General features: G+C 32.1%; 2 protein-coding genes and 1 long non-coding RNA gene across 4 annotated transcripts; 2 read left to right on the top strand and 1 right to left on the bottom strand.

The window, feature by feature from the left end:
- The first annotated feature begins 1959 nt into the window (after nucleotides 1-1959).
- On the top strand, nucleotides 1960-5579 carry LOC112416657 (protein FAR1-RELATED SEQUENCE 5-like). Its single transcript, XM_039827487.1, has 4 exons — nucleotides 1960-2168; nucleotides 2571-4926; nucleotides 5019-5111; nucleotides 5201-5579. Exon 2 carries the CDS (start codon nucleotides 2578-2580, stop codon nucleotides 4771-4773), a length of 2196 nt encoding a protein of 731 aa, XP_039683421.1. The 5' UTR covers nucleotides 1960-2168; nucleotides 2571-2577; the 3' UTR covers nucleotides 4774-4926; nucleotides 5019-5111; nucleotides 5201-5579.
- Nucleotides 5580-5740: 161 nt separating this feature from the next.
- LOC112416442 (uncharacterized) lies at nucleotides 5741-8525 on the bottom strand. 2 transcript variants are annotated; one of them, XR_005642962.1, is made up of 3 exons: nucleotides 8170-8523; nucleotides 7967-8089; nucleotides 5741-6443 (listed from the first exon to the last, which is right to left on the bottom strand). It is a non-coding gene; the product is annotated as an uncharacterized lncRNA (long non-coding RNA). The 2 variants fall into 2 exon arrangements; XR_005642961.1 differs by having other exon boundaries at nucleotides 7967-8525.
- Nucleotides 8526-17153: 8628 nt separating this feature from the next.
- On the top strand, nucleotides 17154-21293 carry LOC11409558 (vacuolar cation/proton exchanger 3). Its single transcript, XM_003623256.4, has 12 exons — nucleotides 17154-17554; nucleotides 18183-18250; nucleotides 18397-18425; nucleotides 18530-18726; nucleotides 19069-19281; nucleotides 19383-19511; nucleotides 19808-19924; nucleotides 20071-20124; nucleotides 20370-20486; nucleotides 20608-20698; nucleotides 20826-20890; nucleotides 20985-21293. The coding sequence occupies exons 1-11, from the start codon at nucleotides 17264-17266 to the stop codon at nucleotides 20885-20887; spliced, it is 1368 nt and encodes a 455-aa protein (XP_003623304.2). The 5' UTR covers nucleotides 17154-17263; the 3' UTR covers nucleotides 20888-20890; nucleotides 20985-21293.
- Nucleotides 21294-23489: the final 2196 nt, after the last annotated feature.

The following is a 23489-nucleotide window of genomic DNA, read 5'->3' as shown; positions in this document are numbered from 1 at the left end:
CGGAAATTACACATCAATAATTTCTAATATGCGATCCTTTACAACATGGAAACCCTATTTTACCCTTAATTTAGTTTAATTAGTCTTATATTGAATGCAAACAATTTTACAAAACGTATTCCATCACGCATTTGATCAATCATGCATGCATAGTTAGCAATAGAGTAGCATTTGAACCCCACACCCACACATGCTGCTCTAACATTCGTGTACACACAAAGATACATGGTCCCAGTTTCAACACCAATCACTACCCTGCAAGTATACATAAACACAAGTATTCCCTAGTAACGATAGTGACTAAGGAAAGTTCGAGGAAAATTCGTAAGTTGGGTTTCTAGTTTCTTTTAAGCAATAATATTAGGTACATTTCACTTGATGGATCACTCTTATCAATAATTAGCATTTTTTTTAAGGTAAAGCAGGAGAAGGACAGACATCAAAAAGAAGCAATGACATCCCAACTAAATTGGTATTCCAATAAACTCCCATCCCGCACCGCCAAACTCAATTTAAATAATTAGCATTTCAACTTCATAGATTATTTCTTTAAATATGTATACATTTTTTATTCGAAAAAATATCTATGGATTATATTACAACTATCATTAATTCTCTAACCAACTGATATTATACAATCATTCATATATGTCTAAAAACAATACCAATTTAAAATATGATATTATACAATTATTCATCCAATATTATATTTTTTTTGTCACAGCGTTTGTTTTCTGTGAACTTTATATGATATTGTATAATGAACTTTTTTTTGACTCAATTTACTTAGCCTTGAGCATTAAGTTTAATTATACCAACTATTATTTTTAATGCATAACAATGAAAAATAAAGTAAACTTTTGTTTGCAATTTGCAAAAGAACATTAATCCTTAACGAATATCAGTTTATGATTCCTTGTTGCAATTTCGTGAATATTTTTTTACTCATTGCATACAGTGTTATTTACGCATTCTCATATCAACGATTCAGTGCTCATGATTTTATCTTAAATTTATCCTCTTATCTTTGCAATTTGTAGTTTCATTTTTTCTTTCTTTACTATTCAATTCTTTAGTCTCGTCATACTAAAGCAAGTCTCTCATCTTTCTTATATCTTTGAAATTTCTTCTAATTTTTTTGTAATATCATATGATTTCTTAAATTTCTTGAATATATTATGCATATGAACATTTGTTTTTTCTTTACTAAGTTATACTCTTAAGTTCAGTCTCCACTAAGCTAAATTTATGGCTCCGTCCCTACATTGAATGATAGGGTAAGTTTTTTTATTTCTTAAAATTGTCAATGTTAGTATTGTTAATTTTTATGCTAAAAGTGTTGATCGAACTTTTAATCTCCTTATCACTCCACTCATTAATTAACTTCTTCACTTTAGCCATCAAGGTATCCTTGTATTATGACATTGTTTAAACTGATTTATACTACACTATCAGTGTATGCACATTAAATTTCAAACAATATATTATATTGTTGAATGTGACATGTGTCTTGTATAAGCAAAAACAAGTTACTTGCATAGATTGGCAAAGGGTGACATAAATATCATGTTGGGATGAAGTTATATTTGAAGGGAAAGTAGGAAGCTTCCTAGAAGCTGTGTATTAACTAATAAGAAAACAAATGCATTATGCATGTGGGGTTAATGCAAACAATACATGGTGGCTATTGGGTATGTTGAAGGGTGAAGAGGAGAGGTAGATTTACCAGAGAGGGATGGGACTGGAACCAATCAGTACGTATTTTTGGAGGGAAGTGATAATGTGATAACCATGCCAACATAGAGAAAGTCTTCCTTGGATACAAGCCCAACACATCATATTTGGGCACAACCAATAAAACCATGACAACTCATAAAAGCTAAAATTTTGTTCTTTTTTTTATTTTCTGATAAAAAAAAAAAATCTTTTATTACTTTGGGATCATAACCCATCACTTATCCCGCCCTTTTTGTTACCGTGTATATCATCACCTCTCATCCATTTTTTCTCCATGGTTTAATTTCAGTAACAAGCTAATTTCAATGGCTTTTTTTTCCGATTTCTTTCTCTGATTATTCCATCCATAAGTTGTAACAAGCTATTTCACTTGCTGGTCTCCCTTTCAACATCAACTCATTCCCATTTTCTCTATTTTCACTGTTCATCATGTAAGAAATTCTTTTTCCTTTTTCATTCCTCCATATGTCACTTATTTATTGTGTGAAAATTATTTGTTTTATGATTTTGTAGAAGAAGCTCCATGTTACTCAATAAGTTATACTATTTTTTTAATAATTTTTTTTTTCATCTAAAGATGGTTATAACATTTTAATGCCTTTACATGTAGTTACTTGATCGATTCAAATTATCATTATCAAATTTGTATGTAGATAATTTATTTTGAAAGTTGTTTTGTTTTTGGATAGAACATGTTATTATGGATCAAATTAAAACGGCAGTACAGAGACATTTTTAATATACATGTTATTTATGTTCAATTAAATGATGACTTTGGTCTGTTTACGTTAGTTATCACTCAATGACTCACTTGCATCTATAATTATTTGTAGAATACATATGGAGGGTTCTGAATGTCAAGCAGTTGAAATTGACAAGCCCAGAGATATTTTTCTTGGTCAAGTTGTGCAGAGCAAGGATGAAGCTTATAACTTATACCAAGAACATGGCTTCAAGATGGGTTTTAGTGTAAGAAAAGGGAAGGAATTGTACTATGATAATGATAAAAAGAACACACGTTTGAAAGATTATTATTGTTCCAAACAAGGGTTTAAGAACAATGAACCAGAAGGAGAAATCGTAGGTGAAGTTGCTTATCAAAGGGCTGATTCAAGGACAAATTGTAAAGCAATGGTGCGATTTAATGTTAGCAAGGATGGAGAATGGCGAATTACTAAGTTGATAATGGATCACAACCATGCTTTGGTACCGCTTGAGCAAAGACATTTGTTACGCTCTATGAGAAAAGTATCAGAAACCAAAGGAGGTCTCATAAAGTCTATGGTTAATGCTGGTATGAAAGTTACTCATGTTTGGAGTTATTTAGGAGAAGAGGTTGGTGGATTTGATAAGCTTGGCATGACAATGAAAGATGTGCATAATTTTGTCTACACTGAAAAGAGTAAATTAATTAAAGGTGGAGATGCCCAATCTTTAATCAATCACTTGCAAAATAGACAAGCACAAGATGCCATGTTCTACTATAGTGTGCAGTTAGACCAAGAATCACGTTTAACCAATGTGTTTTGGAGAGATGGTAAATCCAAAGTTGATTATGATTGTTTTGGAGATGTTGTGGTTTTTGATACCACTTACCGTACTAATACATATGATTTGATATGTGCTCCTTTTGTTGGGGTAAATCATCATTTGCAAAATGTTATGTTTGGTTGTGCTTTGTTATCTGATGAAACTTCTGTTTCTTTTAATTGGCTATTTAAAGTGTTTTTGGAGAGCATGGGAAATAGACAACCAAAAACATTTTTTACAGATCAAGATGGAGCCATGGCCAAAGCAATCGGAGACGTAATGCCAAATACATGTCACCGTTTATGCTTATGGCATATATCTAAGAATGCACCTTCTCATTTTGGTGATCTTAAATCTGATCAAAAGTTTCAAGGTTTGTTTTGGAAATGCATGTCAGGCTGTGATTCAAAAGAAGAGTTTGAAAGCACTTGGAGTTATATGATTAATGAGTACAAGCTTCAAAATCACAAGTGGTTGAAAAGCATGTATAAAATTCGCCATAAATGGAGCACTGCATATAGCAAGGATGTGTTCTCTGCTGATATCAAGTCATCTCAAAGAAGTGAGAGTACAAATAGTGTTTTAAGTGCGATTGCCGGAGCAACAACCAGTCTCAGTCATTTCTTATTAGCATTTGAAAAAATGGTAAACAAGTGGCGACAATTAGAGACTGAAAAGGAATTCAAAAATAGCCAAAGTATGCCTCCCCGCATCATTAATATCAGTGAGACTTTGAGACAAGCATCTATGATATACACTCACAAGACTTTCAAACTTTTTTTGAATGAGTATCTTGCTGGAACGGGTGGAAGTACTTCTAAAGACATTGGAGAATCTGATAATTTGTCATATCATGAAGTGAGTTCAAATCATATGCCTAATAAGAAACATATGGTAGTATTTGACTCCTCTGCTGCAAAGATCAGTTGTAGTTGTCGAAAGTTTGATTCAATGGGCATTCTTTGTAGTCATGCTTTGCGAATTTACAACATCAAAGGTATATTAAAAATACCTGACCAATACTTTCTGAGAAGATGGTCAAAAAAAGCAAGGGCTGTGATTTATGATCACATAGATGAGAGTTCAAAAGAAAATTCTATCTCAGAAAATGCAATGAACAATGGTGGTGATTCCATGATCCTTTATCGCAATGCTATTATGAAGTTTTTTTATAATCTAGTTTTGGATAGCCAGGAACACAAAGAAACTCAACAAATCATGTGGAAATTGGTTTATGGTGGAGTTAAGAGTGTGCACCAATGCATCAATGAGCTCAGTTTGATTTCAAAAGCAACAACTAGTGAGAAAAAATTCACTCAAAATGAGGATAGTGATCACATTGCAATTTATAATCCTCGCCGCGCAAAAACTAAAGGAATGTCTAATACTCGCATGAAAGGGCATTTTGAAAAAAGAAAAGGATCAACAACAAAAGAAAAGCAACATAAAAGTGAGTTTCTTGATTATTTTTTAAGTATACTTTCATCATTTATTGAACATGTTTAATATTTTGTTCTGTTAATATTTTTTATCACAGAGAAAAAAAAAAAAGATAGCTTTTGTTCCATTAGTTCTTCCATGGATGGGCCTTCTAATATTCTCAATAACATGGACAACACTTCTAATGTTCCTTCTACTTCTTTTGGTGCACCTTTAGAGGTTTATAATTTAATTATCTCAATTTCTTGATAACTTTGAAGTTATGAATGATTTCATTGTGGCTAATAACCTTCTTTTACATAATTTAATAGGGTTATAATTCCTCAAGTTGGGGTTTAAATACTCCATCCATTCCATTTACTAAGATGTTACAAGGAATTGGCACATGTAACTCATTGATTCAGGTATCTATGTATGTAGATAATCAAAAGATAACTTCATTCAAAACTTAAACATGTCTGCTTGCTCAAGTATTCAATTATATTGTATGCAGGAATCTCCAAGTGGTGCTTTCCAAGATAGCCAAGAACATAAAAGAAGTTAGAGAGAAGTTGAAATGGGCTACTGGTTTTTTGTATGCAATAGAAGATTATAGCCTAATTTTGGTTTTAGTTATGCAATACTTCTGGTTTAAGAGATGCTGAAAGCTCAAAATTGATGGTTTTGCTTATGAAGTGGCCCGCTTCTACATTATGTCGTGAATAGCTTTTGTTTAGCATTTCTTTTGGTGTACAAATTATAGCTCTTATTTTGCTCTTGTGCTCAAGTTCATGTATCAGTTTATGCCACATTAATATGAGCAACATGAAACAAGCTAAATCTATATTTTGGTTGTAACATATTGAAATAGAGCTGTAATATATCAGTTTATATATCAATTTAGCTTTCTCTTAAACTAGTAGCTATTTTACTTGTTTTTGAATCTTATAGCACATTATAGTTGTTGTGTCTTATATCAACAAGCCCAATAGTTCAACATCCCAAAATTAACATTCTGATACAAACACAATCAGTTAAAAACTCAACACATAAATAAACAACAAAAGCAATAAGGGAACCACAATGATAAAACAGAATGCTTCCATTGATGGACAAAACTCTTCCAAGAATTGATTCAATCTTACAATTACAAGAAATGGGCATAACAATAAGGACTGCTACAGAGTAAGGAAATACTAAGATCCAATTTAATTCTCAACCATATTGAAAATAATCATAACCTAAATCCCCAAAATCCCAACCCAGACTCCATAAAAGACATGGTTAAAGTCTTGAGTTCTTCCACAATCTCATCAGAACGTGGTGCTTTGTTGTGCGGTTATCATAGCGGATGGAGAAGACGAGCCAGTGCAGCGCGCGATGGACTTAAGGTCGAAGTAGTGGAAGCACAGCAAAGTTCGCAGGCGGAGATCGCAGGTGGCCACAAAGTTGGAAGAGAGAAAGACAATTAATGGTTTTTTTTTTTATTATTTTATATAGAAAATATGTGATAGTCACGGATTAATCTTGAAAGTACAACCATTTTCTTTTTTTATTTTGCAACAGTATATCTTATGAGCTGTCATAATTTAATTGGATGTGTCCAAATATGATGTGTTGGGCTTGTATCCAAGGAAGACTTTCTCGCCAACATATTGAGAGTTTTGAACATTTTGGGAATTCTGAATTCTCACTTCTCATTCATTTTGAACAAAACAAAGGTGAATCAGCTTGTTGCTACTTCAACCATGTGATCCCTATAGGTGATGAGACCTATATGACAGTTAGACTTATGCATGTGACAAAAGTAATAATGAATATATGGTTATAATAGAGTATATTGTGAAATATTCTACAATCTTGTGGGATATGGAAATGGTCCCACAATTTCTTGGGGAGTAAAATGTAGTTTTAGTTTTCATTTGAATTCCTAAATATTTGGTGTATTTTGAATAGGTAGTCAGAGTCACTCTTGGATGTAATTTGTAATTGCAATTTGGAAGTGTATTCCAACTTGTTAAATTTTAAAGTGGAATAATTAAATAATCGATTTCTTCTTTAAAATGATATATGGCTATCAATTTGGCCTATCACTTAACAAAATTTAAACATTTGTTAAAATAAAAAATCTTTATGAGGATTAGTTTTGCAATCTAAAAAGATCTAGCGGCACAACTTGTTGGTTGTTTATCTTCTATTGACGTGTAAGTAATCTTTGATATGTTCCTTTTCACAATGGAGGTGTCTATTTAATATGGTGCTAAATAAATGAAGCACCCACCATTACGAATGGTCATGATATTTTAAAATTTCTCCCTCCATTAAAATCTCTTGTCTCCTATCCTCACTCAAGCAACATAGAGAGGAACCTAACTCCACTTCAAAAATTCTTTTCATATTTGAGGCTTATCAACCAGTTTGGTGTTAATTAATTAGATTTGAATTTGAAATAATTACTTTGTGAAGAGGAATTTGAAATAATTAATATAAGTATGATAATTATGACGACAATTTGACAAATGGTTGTGGTCCCTAGCTATTTGATATTGATTGGAGACAGATCAAGTGCAAGAATGATGAATCTTTAGAAGATACTGGTAAATGCAACAATTAATAGAGGGCAAACTTTTTCATATTTATCTATATAGACAATATATTTGTCTATATACTGTTTTGCACAGATATACAAATATATCTCAGAAGAAAAAAAAACATATATAATGCTTCTCGAGACAAACATAAATTCTATGACAATGAATTATTAGCAAGCATGTCTGAAGAAAATTCCTTATCTTCAAGAAAAGTAACGTGAAAATATTCCAAAATACAACAACCATTAACAATCTTTTTTTTTTGGAGGGGAACTATTAAACAATGATTGAATTGTGAAGCTTGCAGAAAAGAGTATTATTAAAAAATCAAATAACCGTTGCAACTTGCAATGGTCTAGTGGTAACTTTTTCTGGTAAAAGAAAATCAAATATAAGCAATTCAGCTAACATTATGGTTAACCAAATATGAAATATCCAATTTGTGGCCCCCAAAGTAATAACCAAACCCAATTTTATCTGGATTTAGTTCAGTTGATAAGAATAATATATAATATATGCAAGGTCTAGGGTTCGAACCCTGACATCATCAAAAAAACCCAATTTTACCTAACACAAAAATAAAAAAATAAAAAAAAAACATTTAAAATGTAGAATGTAGGTATGTCGTCCTTCACTGATGACTGATGAGTTTAAGAAGTCCGTGAATAAAGAAGTGTGTAGGACAGTACCTTAATTAAGAGATTTGTCACCCTCTCACACATGTTGTGATTGTGAAGTGAAGTAAAACTACGTCTTGCTTGGTTTCCTAACCAAAACTCTTGGCACAATTTTCTTGTTGTTGTGAAGTAAAACTGGAGTTTTGCATTATATAGAGCTGATTAATAGTACTTTTTGAGAAAAGTTATTGTGCTTGCTTTTGGAAATTTCTTACCACTTTCTCTAGGGAGTACTTTCCAGCATTGATGTAGATGTTTTCTCTTTTTGTACTAGCGAACACGTGCAATTAGCGCAATAGGAGAAACAAGAAATAAAGGAATTGCCCAAATGTTATCATGTGTTTCTACATATCCAACCTAAATCAAATTACTCCATTGAAGAGAGAATTTTAAGCTCTCATGATTGCTCAAGATTATTGATTATCTCAAAGTGAATGTCAAGTTTGAATCTATTACAAGAGCTTACTAGTTTATATAGAGTCACTAGGTATAAACATAATGATCTTAACAAACTAGTAACAAATTCTAAATGAACTATAGAAGCACTTAACTAACTCTAACAGATTTTAACTAATTTGAGGTAATAGGGTGTTGTGGAGCTTTGGAGTGTTTTGGAGGGGTTGAGTTGTGCTAGAAGGCTTGGATTCTGCTTTGTAGAGTTTTACATATTGATTGTGAGGTGGTTGAAGGAAATAAAGTTGGCCCTTTTTGTTTAGGACTAATCACCCATATCGTGAAGAGCTAACCGATGTGCAGATGTGTTAGCTAATTTAGGTTGCCCGTTGATTTTTTATGAGTCGTGTCTGACTTACTTTAGTTATTTGTTCGTAGTTGATATGTTCGGGATTAGCAGATATCAGGTCGCAACCAATATTGAGGCTCAAAGCAAACTCTAATAAGTGGCGGAGCCAGGAATTTTATAGAGTCTGAGCAAAATTTTAACCGCAAATTCACATATGACATAATATATAAATAATCATAAATCAAAATAAAAAGGGTTCATCATTTGTCAACAAAAGTACAATTTGAAATAAGAGAGATGAAATATAACATGTCAATAACATGCTTAATAAAATTAGGAGGTAAATGCCCTTTCTGAGACCTCTTTGTGGTGAATGTCCGAAACTTATCAACATCATCGTTGATTTTATTAGTAACAATTCCTTCTCGCCGGCTTATAAGATTATTTTACTAGCTTATTAACATGGATTGACAATTGGTGGACTTCCAACTTTTGTTGATGCTGGTAATAGCTTTGGTGCATCCGCTATTGTTGAAGATAACTTCATTAATGAATAACGCTGGTTAACAATGAGATGCGTGATTCGAGTGCGTTTCTGCTTTTATATATATTGTTCATTATGTGTTGATTACAAATATTGATGAAGTGAAGTGTAGGTTATGCAGAATCATTGACAAGTGTAGCTTCTCCAAGTGTGATTTGCTGAAGATCTACAAATTAGAATTTAAAATTTGATTTATCATGCCTTGTTGTAGAAGTGATTGTAAGTTATTTTTAGGTATGAAGTGATTGTAATTTGTAACTTGATAGTATGTCATTTTGTCTGATAAGCTATTATGAATAGTAAATCAAATTTTGTTACCATAAATTAAATGAGCAATGGAGTATATATAGATTTTGATTTATGTGAGTATTGAGTATTGGTTTGGGTGAATGGTATAATAGTTTATAGTTAGGGAGAATTATTCTAGTTAAGCCACTTCAAGAATTTATTCTAAAAGTTAATTGTAGTAATAATCAATTTTAAATTCCAATGATATTTATTATAATATTTTATTATATTGATTAAACTAATTTTAGTGGTAATTTTATAAATTATTCATTTTTAGAATTTATAGTAGAATAGAAAATATAAAAAAAATTTGTCAAAAAAAATAAAATAATGATAAGTTTTAATGACAGCCGCAACGGTAGGTAGAACTCTATAAAATTTTTAAAATGATATCCTTAGAATTACCTACGATTTAAAGACTGTGAATATTAACCACGGTTTTGTCCGCAACAAGCACATATATGCTAATGCAATATTAATCACAATTATAGAGTGTGAATTGCAAAATATATACTAATTATAACGGTTTAAAATTTAGGGTTTAAAGTAAAACCTTCCTCTACATTAAAAAAAACAAAAAAAACAGTAAAGTGACAATTTAGTTTCTAAATTAACTAACATTCTCTCTTCTAATTCTCCCGTAAACTATTAACTATTAAACCATACTAAAAGGTCTGCAAACTTGATCTGATGTATACCAGATCATATGTATTCAATGAAAATACATATGTCATCACAAAAAATATTCGAAAAATTCAGTGAAAGTACAATGATGTTACAAGAGAAAATTCAGCAAGAACTCTCTAAAAGAGCCTGTAAAAAATGATAAAAAAGAGTGTCTTTTGGAATGACGTGCAGTTACCCTCATCACAAAAAATATTCGAAATTAAGAAAGTAAATTTCTGTATAGTTTATTAATTAGATTTCAAGTTTTGAGTTTTGACCTTTGCCGTGAAGGAAATTGCTACTCAATGAGTACATAATAGGCCGTACAACGGTTTGTACTTATTCAGTACCATAATAATGTAGTGGTTATAATCAAACAAAAAATTGGAGAAAAAAAAAGTACAAAAATACGTTGTTACTGCAACAACCATAAAAAAATCTTGAGTATTTCTACCTCATTCTTGGCTTTTCCAACAGGACAGAATTTAATTTAGAAGGTGACCACTTTGATTTTGATATTTCAGAGTCATTATTTGCATCAGTACAAAAATAACTAAGTTGTGGCTTTCAAATTTTCCTTTTGCTTCAGTATTTTTAAACAACAGATATACCTTCCTAAGAACACATTTAATTTGTTGGTCAAATAAAACCGCAATTTTCTTTAAAGTTGTATTTTATAATAATTTAATCAATATTTACCCATCACCTATAATATAAGTATAATATATTGATCACATATTATCTAGGTATACTTGTACCTCGTTTTCTGAATTGTCAGTGTCAGTTGTCATATGTACAGTTCCCAGTAGAAATGGACAAAGAATGATGCTATTTTCTTGAGTAGTAATTTCTAACGCAAGCAAGAAAATCGCCGATTGATAGAGAGATTCATATATGGATTCTTGATATGTTTTAGATAAGTTTGAGGTGTGGTTATGTGAGAATACAGTAAGCAACCAACTTCAAATTAAACTGTAAACAATAAGAAAACTCATGAAACTAAAATTATGTTTGATTTTGTTGAGAAGAAGATGAGACGAGAAAGAAGATAAATTTGAATTATTGTTTGGTATAAGAGAAAGAAGATAAAAATAGACGAGAAATATATACTATATTCTTTAAAAAGGCAATGATATCACAAGTTAAAAAAATATACAATTTATTAATTATTTTTTTTTAAATAGTTTATTGATTAAATATTTACTCATATGGTGAATTAGAAATTCGAATTATCGCTCATGTCCGTCTGCATATAAAATGTTATATCTCTGTTAACTTAGCTATATTCAAGTCTCATGAGAACAATTAAATCAAAAGTTTATTTCCTCGCCTTTCCGATTTAACCATTGATAAATGGGCAACAGTAGAGGATATGTCGAGGCGTGGTTGGGAGGATGGGGGGCGCCTGTGTGTGGAGGAGGCGCCTATTCGCGTGGGAGGAGGAGTGTGTTAAGGAATGTTATGTCTTGTTACATGACATTGTTTTGCAAGATCATTTGTCAGATAGGTAGAGGTGACTTCTTGATCCCGTTAACGGTTATTCCGTTAAGGGAGCATATAATTTTCTAACAACACTGGATGAACCTATTGCACGGGGATTGTTTGATGACGTTTGGCATACGAAAGTCCCGTTAAAGGTATCAATTTTTGCGTGGCGTCTTCTCCGTAATCGTCTTCCGACAAAAGATAATCTTCGGCGGCGCCGTGTCCTTCAGCATGACGATAACGGATGTGTAGGAGGGTGCGGTGGTGAGGAGAGTGCATGTCATTTGTTTTTTGGCTGCACTAATTTTAGTAGTGTCTGGTATCATCTAATTGGTTAGGCATCAAGTTCGTGGCTCCAAAAGCGACTGGCGAACATTTTCATCAGTTTAGTCACTTTTCCGAGTTATCGCAATCTACTTATCCGTTCCTCAAATTGATATGGCTCGTGTGTGTCTGGATCATTTGGAAGGAAAGGAATAACATAGTTTTTAATCTCAATGCATTGGTTCCAACTCAATTAGCACACAAGGTAAAAATTTTATCTTTCCGGTGGCTGAAAGCGAATATCATTACTTTCGTGTTCAACTATCATGACTAGTAACCCACTTGGGTTGGCCTAGTGGTATTGGCTTGGGACCTGGGAGTGTGCTCCTCCTCAAAGTCTCATATCATTTATCTTGTATGGGTCTAATGGTGTATAGATATACGTGACTCTCTTGTACAAACTTTTGGATGTTTCTCTTTTGCACGCCTTGTGCGAGATGAATCACTCCCGTTGATATAATACATTGCATTTTGGCTTGTTCAACACAAAAAAAAAACTTTGATTTGAAACTTGTTCATTTTATATTAAATTCGTAGATTTTTAATAAATAATTGTTTTTGAAGAAAATAAATAGTTTTTTTTTTTTAATAAAAAAGTTATTACTTTTAGTTGCTTTACGTATATAATTTGATATAATTTAGATATTTTTAAGTTCAATTTTTACAAACAACCGTGGAAAAGCATATCATTCTTTTGGTAAAATAAACACAGTATATTTAATCTATTTTTTACAAACAGTATATTTAAATTTAACTGTTATTTGTTTAATATTACTAATCAATAATTTAATTAGTTCAATGGTACTCAAGAATGATGAAAACGTGATTTACATGTGTGGTCCTATGCTTTGATTTAGAGTACAACGGATCCTTTGAGGATGATACAGTAAATTGAAATCGTAAAATCAAATTTGAAGTAGAACGCAAAATATTCCGTTAAAAATAAAAAAGTATAACGAAAAATATAAATTCAAAAAAATTGTGAGAAGCAATATATAAAACTGTAAAAAAAAAAAATATAATATTTTATATACACTGTTGGTATAGTTAGGTTTATTAGTTATTTGTTTTGTAGTTTATTATTTGTTTAAATTATCTTATATCGGTTAAAAAGCTTTTTATTTTCCAGAAGCTTTTGAGAAAATAGGTATGTCTCAAATATAAAAAATAATAAGGAGTTCAATGATTTGATCCCCACCTCCGTCATAAAAAATAAGGTTTAAATGTACGTTTGATCTCTCTATTTTAGTCCGTCCATTTTTAGTTGCGCAATTTTGATCCATTATTTCTTTTAAGGGAATTTTGGTCCATTATTTTAAATTTGACAATCTAATTTGAAGACGTGACTATAAAGCGTCCATTCTCAACCTTTGTATCGTTTCATTTGATCTTCGCTTGACTTTATATGCTGATCACATATCATTTTTGCACCCCATTTTTTTAAGACTCGACAATTAAATCATTTGTTTCTATGTCCAATCACTTAATTTATTGTCAAGTAATAAAATTAGATGATCAAAATTATGAATTAATAAAAAAAAAATTGAGATGGGATCGAACAATGTGGTTTTTACCAAAAATTTGAAACTACAGTTTAACCAAAAAAAAAAATAACAATGCTAACATTTTCAAACTTGAGCTAGATATATAATACTATATATAATACACCGTTATTATAATATTACATTGGTCTATTAATTATTTTTTAACAATAAAAAATGGAACTTATATTAACAAACCACGGACACCTCCAAGTACAAGATGTACCAAGGAGGCCCAAAGTATTTACAAATATACAGAGTCAAACAAAAATTAGCCAAGTCCCAAACAAGTCAAAGGACTTGACCACCACAATTGGAACCCAAAAACAAAAACAACATTATGAACTTTTAGCCACCAAAGAGAGTTCCCCTTTACTTTATCCATCAACTGATCAATGGAGCTACCTGTATTGTTAAACAACCTTTGATTACGGTCATTCCAAATGATCCACACGGTAAGCAACCAAACAAGCTACAAAAAGGAGCACCTTGCACGAACTCCACCTGCTGAATGAGAGAACTGAAGGAAGTGATTTGAGACAATAATGGGGTCTGGGCATGAGACACCAAGCCAAGACCGCACCTTAAACCACAAAGTGCCATAAAAACCACAAGAAATAAATAAATGCTGAGAAGTCTCGATTTGGCCGCACCCTAACAAACAACCCGCGTTCGAAGCTAAGAGGATACCGCGATGCATCAGATTTGATCGTGTAGGCAACCAATTTTTTACCAACCGTCAAGCAAATATTGAGACCTTAAGTGGAACATGTTTATGCCAAACAAGAGCATCTGCACCTTCCACCTGAGGAATGTTGTGAGTAGTCAGTAAATGATAAGTGCTGCTGACTGTATAACCTGCATAAAGATCCAGATGCCATCTCCAAGTGTCTTTCACATTACACTGCAAAGAAACATTACCAAGTAAAATAATACACTCCCCTAGCATCTTCTCCTCCCACACCCACAACCCCCTTCTCCAACTCCAACCCGTCCCCCAACCTCCCACCCAGCATAAAACATGTCAGCAACCGTACAAGATTTATCAACTGCAAGGTCAAAAGGCGTCTAAAGCGCACACAAAACGGCACACCACCTAACCACGGATCATGCCAAAAAAGAGTATCAACCCCATCCCCCACCGAACGAGACACACCCTCTCGGAACCACCCGCCACCAACACCACCTAACCCGTCCCTAATATTAGCGATCTCTCGCCACCAAGAAGAACCACTTCGACCCCCAACCTCCAACCTCCCAGCCTCCTCACCATATCTTGCCACCAACACCCTATACCATAAGCTACTCCTCTTCACCAATAAACGCCAACACCATTTTCTTAACAACGCAACATTAAACTCCCTCAACCTCCTCACACCCAGACCTCCGACCTCCCTCCGAGAACAAATAGTGGTTCAACTGACCCAAGAGAGTTTCCTATGATCCTCACAATCCCCCCCCCCCAAAAAAAAATTTTTTTTTTTAGTAAAAATAGAGTCAAGGGAAGAAATTATACCTGACGAAGCCTTGAAGAAGGAAAGAACATAGATAGGTAAAGAGGTCAAGACAGACTTTAGAAGAACTAACCTGCCACCAAACGATAAAAACCGACTATTGAACTCAGACAGTCACGACATTGGTCTATTGATTACTCCCTCATGTTCTATTAATAAGAAATATTTAGACCAACAAAAGTTGATGTATTTGGTCAACATTCTTAACCAGATACATAACATTTTATTGACATAAATGTTTCTTACAAATAGGACCAGAGAAAATAATAAATAAATAAACCGAAAAGTCATTAAATTCAAATTTTAGCTCAAAATCTGTAATTATTAGAAATTATGAGATAGTTATATTTTCTTTTTGTTTCAACAAACCACTTGCGAATTTATCGCTATATGTTTTTCGGAAGTTAAGCATTTTCCTTTTTATAATTAAGTGTTAAATGCTCCTTAAAAAAAAAAAAAAAAGTGTTGAATGCATTAACTGTTTGAAAATTCTATGTTCTTTTTACGTGTGCTAAATTTTATAGATGCATGTATGTGTGAATTATTTTAGTAAAAAAAACAAAAAGTGGTACAAATTTGATACAAATTAATTATGATGGTGAATCATATCATAATTATTTGATACTGAATAAATAGTATTACCTCCTTTGACCAAAAATAGAATAGTACTACATCCATTCTTTATTACAAAAGATAATTCACTTTTTAGATTTATTAAATATATGTAATAGTGTGAAATGATAATATTATTTAAGTGACGGTTCTCATGAAATTAACTTAATTGATGTGGACAATACATAATATATGTAAAGTTGGAGGTTCGAATCCCGCCAAAAAAAAAAAGTGATGTTATGCAATATACAGAATAAACCTCCAATTTTGTAAAAACAAATGATCATTAGTTTATGAATCCTAACAGTTTTTTTTTGGAAAAGAAGCTAACAAAAAGAAATGAAAGAAGAAGAAAAAAAAAAAACAGCTAAAAATTAGTCATTCTGATGCATCTCTTGCCGGCATCAGTCTACAGCAGTGGAAACAAACTCTCTGGTGGCTCCAAAAACTCACGCCAAATCTTATAACTTTCAGATCCTAATTTAGCCATAAAATCCACAGACGAATTCGCCTCTCTCACAGAATGTTTTAACTGAACGCTCCAGCTCCTTTGCAAATATTAATCCTAACAATTGCTCTCTCTAATTTACTCTATAAATTTATATAGTACGTAAAATATATAAAATATGACACGTGGCCATTTTTAAGCATTCTAGAGAGTAAGCAAAACTAGATGATTTCAATTATTAGTAAAAGTTAAGGGATCAAAACTTCCCTTTCTTTTAATTTTTATAGTTGGTGGCTTAGTCCGTTTACCATATTGAACATATGTTAATAGTTATTTTTTTTCTTATTTTTTTTGTTCATTGTCGGTTACTATGTTGTATCAATCAAAACCACTACGGTTTTAACTAGCCGCAACTACTCATTTATGATATAGTCTCACATCGGTGAAAGATGATTTAAAACATTTTATACATGTTGGGTTAAGGATGAGTTTCCCGGAATTAGAGTTTTACCATAGTTATTATTTTTATTTTTTTTTACAATTTAAAATATAGTTTTTACAGAAATTACATTAACACATTATAACTGTGTCAATCCAAACATATACCTAAACTCTTTCTAGAGCTCAATCCATAGAATTGTTGTATCGATCTAAACCACTGCGGTTTTAACCGGCCGCAACTACTCATTTTGTTACCATTTTGCATAGCACCAATCAAAAATTTTTAAATTTGAAAAATAATTTTTCAAATTCAATGTATAATAATAAATGACAGAATTTTAAAGTATATCCTTATCAACTCATTTTTGTTTTGAAAAATGTACCCAATTTGGTCAAAAAAACTCCCTAAAAAAATTAAAATATCAAATTTCTAACATTTTCCCCTAATTTTTTTTTTTATATTTCAATAAATATAATTAATACATAAATTTTCAAAAATTCCTTAAATATATATTTGAGGAAACTTCGTGGAAGGTCACATATTTGGAAGTTATCAGAATTCACATTTACAATATAAATATACATATTCATGAACAAAACAATACATGCAAAAAAAAAAAAGATAGTAGCCATAGCAAGTGAGACAAGTACTATAAACTACACTTTCACTTTTTGTAGTTTTAAGATTTTGTCCTGTTTTTGCAATGGGTTCTCGTCAAATTCAACAAGAACAACCATGGCTGTTGGAGAATGGTAATCCAAAGGTCTTGACCAAGGAAGCTAGACATGGACATGGCCGGAGCCGGACCGCGCATGGCATGTCTTCTTCTTCCTTGCGCAAGAAATCTGATCACGCTCTTGTGTCAAGGATTCGATGTGCTTCGCTCCGGAACGTTTTGGTTAACATCCAAGAGGTTATTCTTGGTACCAAGCTGTCCATTCTCTTCCCTGCCATTCCTGCTGCCATTGTTGCTCACTACCTTGGCTTAGGAAGAGTGAGTCCATCTTAATTTATATATATCATTTTTTATCTTTGTTTTAATATTCTTAAACTGACTAAATATTTTTGTTATAATTATCTTGTGTCATATATCCGTCATAGAATTGTTGAGTTCAGGTGTAAATGGTTGATGCATATCTGCAATCGCGATTGTAAAAACATTGAAAATTGTTATATTGTGACCGCAATTGCAGTTGTGACAACAATTTAAAATTATGGTTGGATCAAAGTGCGTCTAATACTACATCTTGATCCAACCAGTCTAAACTGCGTGCGGCGTGGCAATAGACTCTCGATCTAAAGAGTTTCAGAGTTCAGTCAAAATATAATTTTTAATTAATAAATATTTTTTCCCTTTTTGTTTTAAATAAGGCTTTTATATAATGTTTAGTCAAATACTAATTTTTAATTAAATAAGGATTGAATATATAATTTGAAAACAAAGATGAGCATTAAAAATATTATTATTCTATTCTATGATTAAGAAAGTTAATGATTATTTTGTCATGGTCTATATCAATTAATTACATGGTCAATTGCTTATTTTATTTGCTAATATTATATTAAGTAATGATGATGATTATAACTAACTACTTTATTATTATTATTATTATTGCAAACAGCCATGGGTTTTCATACTGAGCTTACTTGGCCTCACTCCACTTGCTGAACGTGTGAGCTTTCTCACAGAGTAAGGAATCCAATGAACTTATTGCACCCTTGTTTATATTTGAATCATTGTTTCATACAATTTAATTATGATTTTTTTATTTTTTTTAATATTTGATTCTGGATTGATTTGATTCTGTTTGCTGATTGTTACTTCAAATATTGCAGACAAATTGCCTTCTTCACTGGTCCTACAGGTATATAAAATTGTTCATTATTCCTTAATTAATGTAAATTTTGATCTAAATTGAATATAATTGATTATGTGGAACTAAAATTTATGTATTCTCTATTATTACAGTTGGAGGACTTCTTAATGCAACATGTGGGAATATTACTGAGCTGATCATAGCAATATTTGCTCTTAGCAGCAACCAAATTGCTGTTGTCAAGTATTCTCTTTTAGGTTCCATCCTTTCAAACCTTCTTCTTGTGCTTGGAACCTCTCTACTTTGTGGTGGCATTGCTAACCTTGGAGTTGAGCAAAAATATGACAGAGTAAGTCTCTAATATCCGATTAACACTTCCGTAGTTTTATATCGAGGTATTTAACCACATGGTTGATATCAAGTGGTTAGTGAGTTCGACGAATCATTCAGAAGAACCTAAGTTTGAATCCTGGTAGGAACAATCATTGACCAGACTTTACCTACCTCCTGGCCGAACTTTGGAGTTCGGATAACCAGGATTCAATATTAAAAAAAATATTGATATTGCGGCCTAAATTGCAGTTGCAGGTCTTTTTCAAATTCCGCGGTTTAACCTAATGAGTGAAATTTTTTTAGTTCTTTAATTTCTCTATAGTGGAATAATGCTAATGTTAAGTGTTAAATTTTGCAGAGACAAGCAGACGTGAATTCACTAATGCTGCTTTTGGCATTGTTATGCCATTTGCTTCCATTGCTATTCACATTCAGTGCTGCATCACCCGAACTCACAGTAGAGCCTTCACTCTACTTGTCAAGATCTGCTAGCATTGTGATGTTGGCTGCATATTTTGCTTACTTGATCTTTCAACTATGGACACACAGGCAATTATTTGAAGCTGAAGATGTATGCTTTCGTAATTAAACCATATATGAAAATGATGAATCATTGATTTGCAATTTTAATTTTTATTATAAGTGTTTATAACATGATTCATTGATGAACAGGAAGGTGAAGGTGAGAGCAATGAGGCAGAAGAAGAAGCTGTGATTGGATTTTGGAGTAGCTTTGGTTGGTTGGCTGGAATGACTGTGTTCATTGCTTTGTTATCTGAATATGTGGTTGATACAATTCAGGTAATTGTACTAAAATGTTTATAGGCTTATAAACAGGTGAATTAAGCACTTATGGATTATGTATAAGCTATGAGCGTGTTGGATTAGTTTATTTGAATTTATCTACTGACACAAGCACTTGTAAGACTGTTTGAGAGAGTTTATGTTATGCCCTTGTATGATTAACGCTTATGCTATAAGCACTCGATTAAGTTCTTCCAAACACTAACAAAGGTCTTTATACTATAAGATTGAGCCCATATAAGAAGCGATTTTTGTATTAATGTAACTGATAAAAAAAATTTCATTCTTAACAGGATGCATCAGATTCATGGGGTTTGTCTGTCAGTTTCCTCAGCATAATCTTGTTACCAATAGTTGGCAATGCAGCTGAACATGCAGGAGCAATCATTTTTGCATTCAAGAACAAGCTGGTGAGACTTTAGACAGTGTCATAATATTATCAATTCCATGTTTCCTATCATCTAACTTATAATTAAATTCATATTGGCCAAGCTATAAAGTTAATGAATAAAAAAACATTATTCTAGTGAAACTGAAATGAATTTCATGGCTGCAGGACATTTCCTTAGGTGTTGCATTGGGCTCTGCTACTCAAATTTCAATGTTTGCGGTAAATATACTATCACCTTTTGAATTATGGTTGTGGTCCAAAGTTCCGGATACGCTGCAAACTTTTATATTGCGGAAAAGTGTGACAGATATGGTCGAAATTGCTGCTGTGATACCAATGCGGACACATAAAAAGTCCCTTGTATCGCGGCTGCAATTGCGGTTGCTGACCGGAATTTAAAACAATTTTCATATAGTCTTCTTTATTTGAATTAATAATGAAAACTATATATTTCAATTATATAGGTTCCTCTATGTGTGATTGTTGCATGGATAATGGGTGTGAAAATGGACTTGAACTTCAACCTCCTTGAGACAGGTTCTCTTGCTTTGGCAATTATAGTCACAGGCTTCACTTTACAGGTATGTTACACATTTAATTTCAATTAAAGAAAACATCAAATATTTACTTTGTATTTTTTCATTATCAATCTCTTAATGAAATATTATATAGTATTTGATATAATCACTATTTTATTTGTAGGATGGTACTTCTCACTACTTGAAAGGCCTTATTCTCCTACTTTGCTACTTTGTTATTGGTGCTTGCTTCTTTGTGCAAAGAACACCCAATGGTAAGTAAAATATGTATATTTATACCTAAGTTTACATTAATAGTCAAACATATAGTTATATACCATTCTTTTAAATTCTGAATTTGTAATTCATGTATCTAAAAAATTTATCACCTTTTTTCCACAGACCCAAATGGTGTTAATAACATCACAATTAAATCAGTCACTGATTCAGTTTTAAGTGCCTAATAGGTAAGTCTATGTTATGTGATATGATCCTTTAATTAATTTTGTGCAATTTAATTATATAACTCTAGCTAACTATGTGAATTTGAATTAATTTCAGGCTTTGGCCTATTTTGATTCCTTCCTTAAATGAAGGATGGGAGCATATATCCAAACTCAAATGCAGATTCAATACATTGGTTATTGGTTCATTTTGTCACATCCAGATAGGAGGGAACAAAAAGTTTGCAGTGTGCTATGAAATTTTATTGCAAGCTTTGTGAATAGGCCTCTTAAGATTTTTTTAATCATATGTTTTTGTGTCCTATTGGTATATGATTGAAGGGGTTTTTTTGTGATCGTGCATTGCATTGGATATCAAATAAATGGAATTATTCTCATGAGTTTGGGTTTGCTTTAGCAATGATTATTCCCTTTTGAATTGCTTAATCTTTTTGTTATTCGGATTTATCTTTCTATCTGAAAGTTGAAGAAATTTATTTATAATGATGATTTATTGTCCACAACTCGTAGCTCAACTTAAAAAAAAAACTATGATCAGGGTTTAAGTTGTCAATCATTATTATCATTTTGCATATGAAAAAAGCCTATGTTTTTCTGTCAAAAAAAGACCGTTGCTTTATTTGCTATATAAAATAACAAAAACATTTTTATCAAATAAAAACGTCTTTTCATCCGAACTAGGGTTAAAAAGTTCTCATTACTCCAAATGTCATCCACACCTTCATGAAACTCTACTTAATTAATTATGTTTTGGTAAAAAATATTGTATAAATAATTATATGGTCGTGCTTAAGGACATATTGGTGAATTAGATTCTTCTTTTTATATTAGGTCCAAATACTATTCTTTTCGAAATAAATCCCACAACTTTTTATAAATACAACAATTCTTTCACAGAATAGTCCATATATATAAGGAGGAAAAATAAATTCTATAATGAAAATGTCAACAAAATACAGTAAATAAAAAATACCAATATTTCATTAAAAAAAAAACTATTACTTTTCTTATCCTATGATATTCTTTTTTTTTTTTTTAAGAAATCAAAATGGAATTAGAACACCAGGGGTAATTCATCTCGCACAAGGCGTGCAAAAGAGAATCACCCTAAAAAATACAAGGTTTAAGTCTGTTGCCAAAGACTATTCTTATCCTATGATATTCTCGCGCACCCTAATTTTTTTTCTTCAAAAATACCCTTTGTTCGGATTGTATAATTTGAACACTTTTTCGGATTATAAAATCCTAACAGAGTAAAAGCTTAAGACCATCATGTCTCAGACTCATCCTTGTCCAAAGTTGGTGAAAATATTATTCATAAGGTATAATTTGAAGTTTTTTTTCCTTCATATTTCAAATAATTGTGTTTTTCCAGAGGCTAGTACTCTGTTGTGTGAGTGTCACATTGAAAGAAATGTTAGAGCAAAGTAAGAAAAATTGTAAAGTTAAGGATCTCGAAGACAAAGAAGTGAAAGAGATTAAGTCAAGTGAAATGGTGAAGACGGTCATGGTTGCATGAAAGACTATTATGAATTCCGATATAGAGCAAGCATATATTGATAATTGCAACCGGTTCAAAGCTGTATGCGACAAGTTTCCTATGTTTTTGGAATATGTTGAAACTACAATTTCAAGTCTCGTGAAGGAGAAAGTTGGGAAGTTTTGGGTCAATCAAGTCATGCATATGAGAAATACTACAACAAACATAGCTGAATTTGCACACAGCCGGTTAAAAAAGTATCTGATTAGTAGTATGAGTAATTTAAGTACAAACTGGAAATCTGTTCACAACATGTTAGAGTTACAATATACTCAGATACACACATTGTTCTAGACGAGCATGATCATGCTTAAACATAGGTTCAAAGGAAAATTATTGTGGTCTAAGTTGATTAGAAAGATATCAAGGAACGATTTGCATTATCTCGTAGACAAAGCTGACTGGACAGTTGAGTGTGGTTCAAATAAGTTTAAATGTGGTTGCTTAATTTTCATCACATATGGATTACTGTGTGCATGTACGATTGCTAAGAAGATAAGGAACAACACCACCCTAGGTTTGGATGAAATTCATACTCACTGGAAGAGGTTGTGGTTCGAGTATAAAGGTGATCCTAAGGATAGAAAGAGAGACATCTCTCTTTTACTAGAATGAGATTTGCTTCAAGTATATATATATATATATATACAGGGCCGTCCCTAAGAATTCGGAGGCTCGGCTCTGGAAATGAAAAGAGGCCAGTGATAAAATCAAAACGTATTTTTTAAAAAAAAAAGCAATGATCTATTTATATTTTTTTTAAAAGATAAATATAAGGTGGCGGTACACCCAAAGGTGAAAATGACTACCGTATACATGAGGAACCCCCACCTAACACCAAAAGCAAGAGGACCTAATTCTAATAGGCCTAAAAGGCTAAAACAAGGGGTATTAAAAAAAAAATTGGAGGGCAGTAGTACTAGTGGGTATTAAAAAAAAATTGAGGCCCATGACTGAGGGAGGCCCAACTCTGTTGAGCTGTTTGTACCCCCTCAGGGCCGGGCCTATATATATATATATATATATATATATATATATATATATATATATATATATATATAA

This window comes from Medicago truncatula, chromosome 7 (assembly GCF_003473485.1).
Source record: "Medicago truncatula cultivar Jemalong A17 chromosome 7, MtrunA17r5.0-ANR, whole genome shotgun sequence".
Taxonomy (NCBI): Eukaryota; Viridiplantae; Streptophyta; class Magnoliopsida; order Fabales; family Fabaceae; genus Medicago; species Medicago truncatula.
Note: the sequence above shows the minus strand (reverse complement) of the source record. Positions and strands in the feature narration are given on the sequence as shown.